At 36.8% G+C, this 13,600-nt stretch overlaps 1 protein-coding gene across 3 annotated transcripts in view; it reads right to left on the reverse strand.

The window, feature by feature from the left end:
* The window catches only part of GALNT1 (polypeptide N-acetylgalactosaminyltransferase 1), an 86,467-nt gene that overhangs the window by 34,268 nt on the left and 38,599 nt on the right, over positions 1 to 13,600 (reverse strand). For all 3 annotated transcript variants that reach the window (XM_015618156.3, XM_015618155.3, XM_015618154.3), the window contains 2 exons: positions 10,383 to 10,611; positions 2,776 to 2,950 (listed from right to left, as the gene is read on the reverse strand). In XM_015618156.3, the coding sequence (XP_015473642.1) occupies positions 2,776 to 2,950; positions 10,383 to 10,521 (314 nt within the window). In that variant the 5' untranslated portion in view covers positions 10,522 to 10,611. The remainder of the gene's footprint in view (positions 1 to 2,775; positions 2,951 to 10,382; positions 10,612 to 13,600) is intronic.

Here is a 13,600-nt window from a genome sequence, read left to right on the forward strand (position 1 = left end):
TCTTCCCATGCAACAGTTTTCCTCCAGAGGCTGTAGCCTTGTCCATTACATTAGTTTGTTACACTAACATGTCCCAGTCCATATTCAGGGAAGCATCCAGGTTAAAAAAATTTCTTCTGGTTTTGTTTTTTCTGTTGAGCAAATGCCACTGAGTTGGGATAAAGAGAAGTAGAGCAATGTTCCCAGTTACAGACACAAAGTGACCAGCAATCAGGCACATGGCCATGATTTTATAGGTGTCTGTGTGCATCAGTAATTTTGTGCCAAATAACAAAAATAGATATGAACCTGTAAATACAACTGGGACACACTTGGCAGAACAGAGATGCCAGCTTCTGTAGATGTCTTGTACTGAGGAGTTCCCTTAGCTGGAGAAGTGCCTAGAACTTATTAAAGAAACTCACATTTTTGTTCTTCTAGTAAGGGAGCAAAATTTCTTGGCCAAAACAGAAATAGAATGCCCAGAGTGGATCATCTGCAGAGATTAACCTGTGAGCACTGCAGGACCAACACACTTGTCTTTGTACAGGTGATAGGGTCATGGCAGAACTAGAAATCAATTGAAGGATAAAGCAGTCTACTTCAAAAACTGCTCTCCAGCTGACACATCATGCCATCCCCATTAAATACATGTGGCAAAGTGGTCCTGGCACTCTTAATTCCACCAGCTTTCCGATGATTAACCGCTAGGCAAAACCTCTGCAGGCATCTGTACTTCAGAAAAACTGACATGCTGGAGAATTAGAGGACTTGAAATAATCACTTCTTCTGGCCACACCACATTAAAGGAAGCAACCCACAAAACTTGTGAAGAAAATAATTACATGGTTGAACAGCTAAGTGTGCCTTTGAACATATCCTGCTTTTTCAAAACCTTGATTGAAAGTGCTACTGGCAGCTGTGCTGTAGGCACATAAATATGGTAAGGAATTAAAAATTACCCATTCTCATTCTCCACAAACTATTTCTATATTACCAGGGACATAGATAGAACAAGTTATAACAGAAGTAATTCCACTAACACAGCATGGAGTGTTTCTGACTTTGGAGTATTTTGACTAATCAGATAAATAGTTTCATCAGACATACACACAACACCAGAGTATATTTATAGTCTTCACAATTCTGAAAATGGTTTCAGTGCTCTGGAAGAGTAATTCTGATCTGCACATACAGATTAAGATACCCTTGCATTGCAAACACAGTATTGTTTTCAAATTTGCCAGAGAAATGTTAACATACTCCGTGACTTCTTAGTTAGCATGCCCTTATAAAGTACACAAACTGAAGAGATTTTTGGAAAGCATTTTCCTCTCCAAAAACTATTAAAAACACATACACACATAAATGTTAAAATTTTGGCAGGAATTTGCAAGAACAGAAAAATCCAGCTCTGAGACTATACCTAAAATTTTATACCAAGTATAGTGGGAATATAGTATCATGAAAAAATGGAAGAGAGAAGCAAATGCAACATTGCAAAACTTAGAGCACACGTCTTACTGTAAAAAACAATAACTGCAGAGCATAGGCAAATGTGAAAGACAAAAATTTCTATTTAGCTACACTGGATTTTGAAACTGCAATTTCCATTGCCTGCAAACTTGAGTGATGACTAGGTAATAATTTTTTAATAGTTTATAACAATTTATTTTTCCATTTTTGTCTAGTTCAAAGTCTAGACCTCACAAAGGTTATGATTAAGTCAACCTTTTAGATCCTCAAATGTATGTTTTTATATTTGAAAATCGATTAAAAGCCTAGATTATGTCAATCTTGTGAAATAATATTTTGAAAAATATTCCTCCATTATTAAGAACACCAGCAATGCATCAAGAACACCAGCACTACCAGGAACTTACAGAATCACTTTCATCACAACAGATGAAGGCACCTAAAAACCAGTTCTTTATCACTCATTAAAAATGAAAAGCAGCAAGAGCTTCATCTCACTCTGCTAATATTATCTTCTGAGGTAGGAGATGAAAACAAATTCATTCAGGAGCTAGGCCTTGCATATACAGCAGCAAAGCAGAGCTTTTAAAGAAATGGGGTTTCCATAGCATATGATTCTTGCAAGAGAATGCAGATAATTAGGAAGATTTTATTTCATAAGATTTATTCAACCTGAATGTCCCTTTCATAAAGAAGAAGGGTTGGGGTGGGGGAAGTCATCAGCTATCATGTCAGAGTAGTCCCAAGAGAGTAAAGCAATCTTATTTTTTGTTATATCAAGGCTACAATTTTCTTTTTAATTACTTAAGACTCAAATAGCTCTGAAAAGATCAATATTCTAAAGGCAAGATCAAAAACAAACCAGATGGATATTAGAAAACATTATAATGCAATCTAAATGAGGCTTTGCACATTTCATTAGGTAAGAAAATTTTTGAAGTATTTCTCTCATCACCCAGTCTCTTTTATTTTATATAATGCAGAATTTTAGTCTGCCTCAGTGCAAGCATTACATGAATTTTTCAAACAAGTGATTTTTTTTCCTGAAATGCCAACGCTTAAGTTAACTTTCCTTCAACCAAATTAATTTCTATTCCCTAAACAGGCATCATACTTGTAATCAGATTCAAAGTTAAATTACACTGAAGAAAACTGGTTTCTGCTGGTCCATCTTATTTTACAAATAAGTATACTGTATACAGGAAATTCTCCAAATGTTTGCTTGAACAGTAATACCTTAGAGACCTGTTGTTTTGGATTAGTCTTTGCACACTCTTCATTTAAAGAGAGTACATTTTCAATACAACATAAAGTACTTACCCTTCTAACCTGACATCAGGTAAAGATCTGTTGAGTGCAATCATTTCACTTGCCATTAAATTAAATTGATTTATTTTAAACATTTCTTTCATTTTCTCTTGCTCCTCTTTTGGAATGACAACAGGCTTCCCCATCTCTCCAGGTCCTTCATGTGGTTTTTGTATGGGTTCTGGAACTTAGAAAAAATAAAATGTTACTAACTCCTTCTAAGCTTGTTTTTGTTTGTATATACATTAAATTACACTGTAGGAGTGCTCACATTTAGAACAGTCCTAAACCCACCAGGTTTTGAAAGTGAAAACCAATCTTCACATTTGGGAGTTTAACAGAAAGAGTTAGGTGCTTGTCTTACACACCACAATTCGTGTAAGGAACTAATAAGGATTTATTTCTACCTACTATTTCATCATAATTGACTTTATAAAGTTCCTATAAAGGAAAATTCACCTTTTCCAGGAAAGCCTACATGTGCAAGAAAAATCTGGGATATAAATGAGGGGAGATCTCATCAGAGTCTGCAATTCCTGATTGCCTCTTCTCTCTGGTGACAGTGACAGGACCTGAGGGAATGGCCTGAAGTTGTGTCAGGGGAGGGTTGGGTTGGATATTAGAAAAAGGTTCTTCATCCAGAGGGTGTTTGGGCACTGGAACAGCCTCCCCAGGGAAATGATCACAGCACCAGCCGGACAGAGTTCAAGCAAGACTTTGGACAACACTGTCAAGCACATGGTGTGACTCCTGGGGTGTCCTGTGCAGGGCCAGGAGATGGACTCAATTATCCAGATAGGGCCCTTCCAACTCAGCTTATTCTGTGACTCTGTGATAAATTTTGTTTAATCAAACAGTGAAGGCTTGATTAAAGTAAAAGTGTAGCTTTACATTTATTTCCACATATTGATTTTGACATAATGAAATTGGCAGCAACAGTTTAGAAACAATTTCTCTTGTTTGTGCTAAAGTTATTTTTATGCAACAAAATTACATTTTCAAGCTTGAATTCAAAATTACATTTTGAAGTTACATTAGTACACAAGACAGTAACACTATACATCTTAAACCAAATGAAATCTTAAATACCAAATATATAATCAAACTGAAGAGGAAGAATGGGAGAAAAAGAATTCAGACTCTGGAATTATTTAGGGTTTTAAACCAAATACATAAAAAAAAAAAATCAGAACAGTTTATGAAAGAAGTTACACTTCTCTTTACAAATATCATTCACTTTTCTCCTGAACAGAAATGCTCAAATACTGAATTTGAGGTACATTACTGCTTTACAAATTCAGCAAAGGTTTTAATTTTTAAAAAATAGCAATTAAAGATGTAAACAGAGGAACAGAAAGTATTTTAAAATAAAGACACCAATTACCCAAGAAACAAGCCTAGCTTCAAATTATCTTTAATTTCCATCTAGGATAGCACAGTGAAATTAAACCTTAGGCAGAGAATAAAAATAAATTATCCACTTAAAAAATAAAAAGAAAATTTTTAAATTTTTTAAAATTTAATTTTTTTTAAAAAAAGGCTTGAGCCTTCCATCCTTGCTGAAACCTTAAAACTTAAACATATATTACTAATAAGTGAGGCTTTTTTCTGTTCTGCATTTAGCATTAACAGGTAACAAGCACAACGTGCTCCTCGAGAAACTTTCATTTTCAAGCACCTGAGCGATTGCACCAGTTGCATTCACACAGGAGCTTTTAGCAGAGAAAATCTGCCCATCACAAGGGTGCTTTCTCTTTACCAAACTGCTCTTGACTGCCAGTTGAGCTATAAAACCCTAGAAGCTGCCAGCCAGCCACCCATCCACTGAAAATCGATGGAGTAAGTGTGTTTGAGCAAACCCTGAACAGATGGGTCAAGGTGCTCGTTTCAGCCATGGGCTGAGCTGAGCAAGCAGTTCGCTTTGCCTCTTCAGAAGGTATGGTTGGAACCTGCATCCAAACTTGCTGACTTGCAACTGCATAACCTTTTAAACTAGAATTTGTGCCTTCTGGGAGGTAATTAACTTAGAATTATGGTATACAATAAAGTAATTATTTGGGCTTAATTTTATACATTCAGCTTGGTATTATTATGTGGGCTAGCACAACAATTTTTCTTAAGTGTATAGCAATGAATACATAGGTTCACTTAGACAGAAAATGACTAAACAATGGGTGTTCCACATACCTAAAACAATTTTTAAAACCCTATCAGAATATAGTTGTATGCAGCATGTTTTTCAGAGTTCTGAAGATTGAATGTCTTATCCTACCCAATCACCTATTTAGAAGGAAAAAATAAATCCTGTTTCATTTACACTTCCAGTCACTAAACCAGTTAAACTGAATAGTTAAATCAGCCAAAAGCTCACATCTCACATTTGCAGATCCGTTAAGATAAGAGTTTAGCACATCAGTGACTTGGATACTGGTGTACAAATTCCACAAACTCATCGGCTGATTGTTAAAATTTCATTAATAAATACATACTGCTTGATTGCACATTTTACCTCAGTACCCCATTCTTGCACACAAGTCCAGCAACAACTAACTAGATCCAAGTATTCTGTGCAACTCACTAAATGCAGTCAAGCTGGGGCGCAGGCAAGGCAATGACTTTCCAAGTTAACCATCTTCTCTAAAGTTTCTGAGAAATATCTTCTCTTGGGTTTTTTTTTTTTTGGCTTTTTTAGTAGTTATCTGTTTTCCTACAGAAGCACGTAGTTTTCACATAAACACAAACCAACAACGTTCTCCCAAGATGACTAATAAATGCATTGTTGAAAATTCAAACCACGGCTCTCTTTTGTCAATTAAATGCTAAAAAAATTCCATTCAAGGACTATATGTAGTGATGGCAGTCTTCTAACAAACAGAAATTTAATTTATAGCCAGTTACTTAGTTTCAGAACTAAATGAATGACCGAATCATCACCTGATTAAATAAGAAATCTAGTATTCCATTTCCAGATATTTCTTACTTGTATCGGTAAACCATTAGTTTCAAAGAAGACTTGATCTCTTCCAGACCTTCATTAAAAAATCAGAAACTCTTTATGTCTGTGGATTACAAATTTCTTTTTACCAGGCAATATGCCTGACGAAAACCAGATACTTCAAAATCTAAGATCATCTAAAGGCAGGAAAAAGGCATGGAATCTTCTGGTGAGATGTCTTTAGAACCCATGTAAACTGACCAATGCAAAGTTCAGCCACCTTTGCTGAAGGTCAAAGAACTGATTACCTTTGGAGGCATCACCGTAATTACTTGAAAACTCTTTGGACAGGTAAAAGTTCAGAGCAGTTCTGCCTCTTACACACACCTCAGCCTTAATAGAACAAGACTGATTTATAATAAATGGTTCACATTTTCAATAATTAAATTTTGAAAGTGCTCACTTTTCTTTTTAGGATTTTTTTCATGGAGATGAGATTATCCAGAATCAAGACACAATTTAGAGATTCCATCTTTAGCAGTGCTCAAAATTCAGAATGCAAGGTCTTGATTGGCAACTGACAAAAATGGCTGATCCTAGTTTAACTTTGTCATTGCTCCAGGAAAAGAGTGCAAATAGCAAGGAGCTGAGATTACATGACTCTTGCAATTCACCAGTCCTAGTTCTGAAAGATTCCCCAGTGCCCAGGGCTTCTAATCATTATGCAAGGGGAACGCACCTCAAGGTAGAAAGAGGAAAGGGAAAGAGGATGAATCTGAAAGTTTATTTAGAAACCACTTCAAGTGCTAAAGCTGGACAGTTTTTTTTTTCAATCAGACCTTTAAGAAGCCTGTAACTGGGAGTAAAGAATGACTCATTTAATCTTCATTTAAGTCAAGACCTCAGAGATGACATACAGGGTTCTTACAGAAATAAGACTGAGCTACATAAAAAAAAAAAAAAATCTTTATTACTTTATTAGTAAAACCACATTACTACCTAGGCATATTTTGTTTACAAGAATGGTCCCTTATACTGTTAAAGAACAGCTTGAACCTTCTCTGCAAGTCTGAAACTTGTTTGCATTTTTTAAGCTCTATTGCAGTCTGTGAAATCTAAATTGTAATGCTACCCCCATATGAAAACAATAATGCTCGAGTAACAATCCTATGAATTTTAGATTTGGAAAAAAATCCTACCTAACATAGATGACATGGATGATGCTTACTAAGGCTGAGTGATTTTCTTTTCAATCCATAGCAACATTTAAACTTACAGCAACAGCCTTCCATAGACAGCAATTAATGACTCTGTGAATTTTACTGAGTAACCTTTGGGAATTACAAAAGGGGAACCACCACCCAGAAGATGTGTCAATAGGAAGAACACGTGTGACATTTTGGATAACAGGTGTGCACTATCCATGTCAGAGTACCTGAGGCAACCTCAGAACTGAGCACTGGGAGAGAGCTTCCCCCAGTTTTCCCCCAACCTCTCTGGGGTGGTCACAGCAGTGACAAAAAAGAGCAGCAGTATCAGTCAGCACAAGCACAGACTCCTCACAGCTCATGGATTTTTGCTGGAAACAACACTGTTAGGTGTTCTGATCCCCGTTCCCCAGGTTACTTCATGAAGCTATTGCAGATGTCTTCTGCCATGGTGGAGGGGGTGGGCAAAAGCTTAAGTCCACAGCCAAATCACCCCACACAACTACAGTCACTAGATTCCAACTATCCCACCCTCTGGTATAATCTTAATTACTCAGTCTTGTACTCACCAGACCCCATGCCAGGTCCCCTTTTCCAAAGGCATCTTCATCTCTACTGTCTTCCTACCTGCCCCTTTTCTACCTCACCTTTTGTCCCCTCAGCTCCACACTTGTGTCATTTCAACTCCCAGCCCTCAATCTCTGTCATGGCAGACACCAAGGCTTTTATCTCACTCATCTTACAGTTCCCCATAACCATGTACACTGAGTTTTCCACAGATGCACATTCCTTTAGTGTTCCTTATTTTGAGCAATTTAAAAAATACTATAGCAGTATAACTAAAATCCAATATTTGACACATAACCTGGAATTCCTGATTTAAGATGGTGGTATCTTATGCCATCAATACCAAGGAGAAAGATTTTTCCCAAAAGCAATTTTGGCTATGGCTCTTGCCTAATTCTACAAAAAGAAAATCCTCCTGTTTTCTGTATTAAAGACCTATGGAAAACATCCTTCAAACTTCATGAAAGCCCAAACTGTCCAAAGTCGTCCTCAAAATCCTTTGCTCCTGCTGAATAGCTAAAGACTGATTTTTCCAACTAAACAAGTACAACCAAAAATAAACTCTTCAGAAAAACTGACTCCTGTGTTGAGCAAGTTCATTAAATACCATGGAATTCCTCCATGAATTGCAAAGAGAAGCTATATACCAGAGTGACATGGACAAGAGGTTATTAAATTCAGAACACCAGCATAATTTATGCTGAATCAAGAAAACTAATTCAATTATGGAAATTAAAAACAGAGGAAAAATTGAAGTGAAAAAGCAGATTTTGATAAAAGCTTCACAGACAAAATAGCCTCAATGTTATCTGAGAAGACTCCAGGCACTCTGAGCGGGAGTAAGTCCACTACAGATTCCAAGTCAGTAAACTACTGGAACAAGTAAAAATATCTATGATCAGGCACGCAACTTGGTTAAAAAGAAATGTCACAGGGTCAACCAAGGTTTCTAGCAGACCTATTCCTGCATGTACCTTACTACAATCAGCTATTAAAAAAACCTAAAAAAACAAACAAACAAAAAACCAACCAAACAAAAAAAACCCAAGAAAATGTACAAAACTATACACAAGGTTTTGTTTGGGTGGTTTTCCATTAGTTTGTTTTCCAGCCAACTATAAGCTATTAAAAATAGATCAAGAATTTTAACACACACAGGTTTGGGTAAAGGTCAGAATGAAGACTGTACTCAGCTTTATAAAATTAGTGTTGCATAGGGAAGTCATAATACAAATCTGTCAAAACTGAAGACTTTCCCTCACCTGAAGGTTTCCCCAATGACTTCATGTGTAAAGTCATCTGAAATTTCAACGTTATCAATACATCACTCTAACTTGATAGATATTGACTTCACCTGCTGTTTGCTGGCATAAGATATCTGCTTTATGGGAAGCCAAAAAGTGGATCTATTCCTACATAATAACACATCAGTCATTGTCTTACCATATAAGAATTTCTAAACTTCTGAAAGGAAAAAAAAAAAAAGAAAGAAAAAGGCAAAAAAGACTGAGTTCCTGTACAAGACATACTTTCTACATGAGCCTAATTAATTTTCTTGCCACTTTCCTTCCCACTTACTGAAAAAGAAACGCAAAAATTGCAATGCAAGCAATGTAAAATTTAAGTTCTGCAAAATTCCGATGGATTAGAGCCCCTTTAAAATGTTCATATGCAGTCATGAAAAGAGCAGTCCAGAGGTGCTGAGCACAGAAATTTTACATTCTATACAATGCTCTCTGTGGAGATTTATTGGCTTGTTTTCATCACAGAGAAAGAAAACAAGTAAACCAAATCTGACATTTCCTATTTATCTCCCCAGTGTTATTCTGTAACAGACCAACATTATTCTTAAAATACTGCTGAAAACTTCCCAAGAAGATCAAGGTTCATACCAGATTGTCAACAGGTGAAAAAGTTTTTTTGTGATGGCAGGCAATAACCTTGAGTGCAATCAACTGATTGGACTTCACAATTAGCAGTACTGAATAGTTTTCTAATATCAGCAGTGAAACACAGACACAGCCTTTTCAGTGGGAGAGACACCAAACTACAAAATTAGATGTTTCACAAACTGGAGGCGGCAGCTGCCTGCAGTTCTAAATGCATATGCTGAGACACTGCAGGGATGAGAAATCTCCCTGCACCAATCCTTTCTCCCATGTGATCAACTATGCTGACTTCCTAAAAATAAAGTTGGCAACATCAATAGTAGTGCTGTCAAAAAAAAACCAAAACAAAACAACCCCACACCCAGCTCATCTAATTGGCAATAACAAAACTGAAAGCTTATCTAAAAACCTTTAGTATTGAATAATACAGCTCTCACTTAAAAGTTATGTACATATTCACTCATATTTGTCACTTTTACATTCAAGTTCATTCTATTATCATAAACCTTTTCATTACAATATTTACTGTGCTTTATTGCTATAGTCCTTGTCCAAGTTTTGAGTTAGGTAGGTTGTGGGGCATGGGGTGTTTTTCAATTTGGTTGAAGTCTTTTTTTGTGGAGGCAGGCAGCCAAGTGAGCCTGGTTATTGGTTTGGTTTGTTTTACTAGCAGGTCTAATGAAGTTAATAGTGCTTTTGCTTCCTCACTCATGGGAATTTAAAATACACTTTAGAATGCATTAACATGGCTTACATTTCTGCACTTCTTGTTGCATAGATGTTAGGGTTATTTCATATACATTAGTGCTTAAAATTCTACACCATAAGTGTTTTAAGTCTGCAACACTCATCTCAGGCAATATGGTTATTCCTTAGTCATTCAAAGAAACATGGAACATTCTGTGATACCTAAATGCTGACACAATGCAGTATTGTTGAGGAAAAAAAAAACTCAAATCTTTAAAAAGTCTGCAATTTTAAAGGAGCATAATTTAAAGAATAATCATGCAGAAAACTTACCATCTCCAGCTGGCAGGCCTCGTTCTTTTTTCTCATCACATTTATTGCATTCACTGAAGTACAGCAATAGAAACATATCCAGAAGGACCCAAACCAATGAGGTGGCAAGGACCACCTTGCAATATGCAAATTTTTTCATGGCACTTTAAGTCAAATACAAAAATAAAAAAGTATAAATAAAAATATCAACAGGTTTTTTTAATCCAGTTTGAGAGACCACGTTCTATATCTGGAAAAGAAAAAAAAAAGAAAAAGAAGTCACAAAATTAACCTGAGGACAGATGTTGAAAGCAGAAATTTTAACTCCATTTTAAAGATTAGTTACCTTACGATGTATGCAAGACAATGAATGCCCTATGCATTTCAGTGAGATAAGGGAATGGGGTCAATTATAGCAGCATTATTCCAGTCCTTTATTATGTTACCATTCATAACCTGAAACATTAAAATGAGTCACCAAAACAGAGTTCTCTACTGGAAAAGAAGGTAGGCACATCTAATGACATTAGGAGATACTCTCTGGATCCTCTGCAAACCAGGACAACAAATGAATGAAAACCAGGAACATCTCGGGAAGTAGGGTATCAATATCTACTCTGTGAACCCCGTGGCTAATATTTCTCATGCTTCTCCCATGTAGCACACACTGACATTCTGGGTCCATCACTAGGAGTGCCAGGATTTTACACAGGTTCTAATGGCATATTGCACATTCATCACAAAGACAAATGGTTTACTTTCAGCAAACCAAAAATAAACCTCCCTTTTGCTAAAATTAAACTGTAGGCAAGGTTAACAAAGTACCAATAAGCCGCCATGATAATTTACTAGGTATTCAAAGCTTAAGTTAGAAATTCTGACACTTAACTGCCTTTGTTAACTTAATGTTTGATTATAGAGAAAACCTTTATACATTTTTTAATGTGTATACATTACAATTTTTGAATGCCAACCTTTGAAATTTCTTTTTCCTATTAAAATTACAGATTTTATTACAAAGACGGCATCTTTCCATGACTGGTAGGGCAGAATCAAGAACAGCTTTGAGTTTCCTCATAGTAAAATATGGAGGGGTTTAATTTTTAATTTTTTTTTTTTTAACCACCACTGACATATTTCAACTCAAAGTACTCCTGAAATGTTTACCAGTGGGAATGGCTTACCATTTAAAACCAGAACTAATTTTAAAAATTACACAAAATTTTTCTTACATGCTTTCAGTGAAAACTAAAGAATTTATTGAAAAGGAGAACTTTAATCACAAGCCTTTGTGGTGGTTTGAACTGAGATAATTTCCTTTACTGCAACCAGTAGAGGCCATGTTTTGGATTTGTGCTGGAAACAGCATTGATAATTCAGGGATGTTTTTGCAACTGCTGATCAGTGCTTACACAGTGCTGAGATCTTTTCTGCTCTTCACCCCACCCCACCAGAGAGGAGGGTGAGGGTACACAAGAGGCTGGGAGGGGACACAGCAGGGACAGCTAACCTCAACTGACTCAAAAGATACTCCATACCATATGGAATCATATAGAGCTCAGCATATAAAGATGGGCCAAGAAAAAAGAAGGAGGGGATGTTTTGAGTGATGGATTTTGTCTTCCCTAGCCATCATTGTATGTGATGGACCCTTGCTTTCCTGGGACTGGCTGAACATCTGCCAGCCCATGGGAAATGGTGAATGAATGGTGAATGAACTCCTTGTTTTGTTTTATTTGTTTGTGCAGCTTTTCTTTAATTCAACTCATTTTTCATTTTTATTCCTCCCATTCTCTCCTCCATCCCATCAGGGAGGTGGGGAATGAGTGAGTGGCTCTTCCTGGGGCTTGGATGACAGCTGGGGTTAAAGCACATTAGCTATGACTATGCAAAAACCTCATTAAAAGCCTGCATTGTTAAGACTACACTTCCTTTAGTATTTCATTGCTGTAATTTGACCCCTGACTCTCCCCCCACCCTTCTTAAGGGAAAACACCATGACATCCCTTTTCTAAATACAGTTTATTTCTTCTTACTAGCAGCAGACACATTGCTATCTCCCTGCACCCCTTTACACTGAAGTCACACAGGTCTGGATGGCAAAGCAACATAGCAGCCTGTGGGCTCCCACTTTTACAAGGCTAGAGGGGTGTACAGCCCTCTGCCTCTCGCATGGGTGCACATCAAATGCCAAGAATGAATTTTGTTTGAGATCCCAGGTTGCATCTATATAGCTTTGGTCTATAGGGATGACTATATGAAATTAAGAACTGTAAAAGCATCTGTAACTAACAATTTGATGATAAAGTAGCAGATGAAATTACCACAATTAAACATTAAGCAACATACATTATGAAAAAAATCCCAGGGGTTGCTTGGTGGATGGTTTTTTAGCTGGTTTTTTTGGTCAAGTTTTTTTTTTTAAATAGACAGGAGGACAGACCTGAACTCTGGATCTTGGGAGCTGTACTATGAAATTCTGTAAAACTATCAGGAGCAGTGAAAGAAAAGTAAATTTATTACAGACTACTATGTAGAAAACAGAAACCAAAGCATCACTATTCCATTACATAGTATCTACTTTCTCATCTTGAGTGCTGCGTGAACATTCAGTCTTGTCATTTCAAAAAGGATATAGAAGGATTAGAAGGAACAAGTGAGAAGTGCAAAAGGATGAACACAACAAAGAACAGCTTCATTACAAGATGAAAGTAGCATTTTTCCTGTCTGGAAAAGATGTAACCTAAATCAAGTGTCAGGTCTATAAAATCAAAAGCTATATGGAGACGGCAAACAGAGATTGACTGTTGCCTTTTATTACTCCTTCTTGTATTGGCAGAAATCAAGCAAATTTAGCAGCAAGAGCTTAAAACCCAGAAAAGGAATGTATTCCCTACAGTGTGTAGTCATCCAGTGGAACTGCCTGCCACCATTCCCTGCCAGTGCTGCAAGTCTCTCCATCAGCTATTAAATACCAAGTCCTCACCTGTACTGTGGGCAGTCCCTGACTGTGAACTTCAAGTCACAGGAGAGCATAGTGAGGAAGTATCAGTGTAGTTTCTCCCATTCTCTGCCCTAGATATGCATATCTAACACTGGCAGAAACAAATACAGTATACAGACAAAATCTATCTGACATAGTGCATGACTGCCCTTAAACTCTTCATACAATAGGTTTCTTTTGGTCCAAAGGTTTCTTTTGGTCCGAACTGGGACGCCATAGAAATGATTTGGCAAAG

The sequence above is a fragment of the Parus major genome, chromosome 2 (assembly GCF_001522545.3).
Source record: "Parus major isolate Abel chromosome 2, Parus_major1.1, whole genome shotgun sequence".
NCBI lineage: Eukaryota > Metazoa > Chordata > Aves > Passeriformes > Paridae > Parus > Parus major.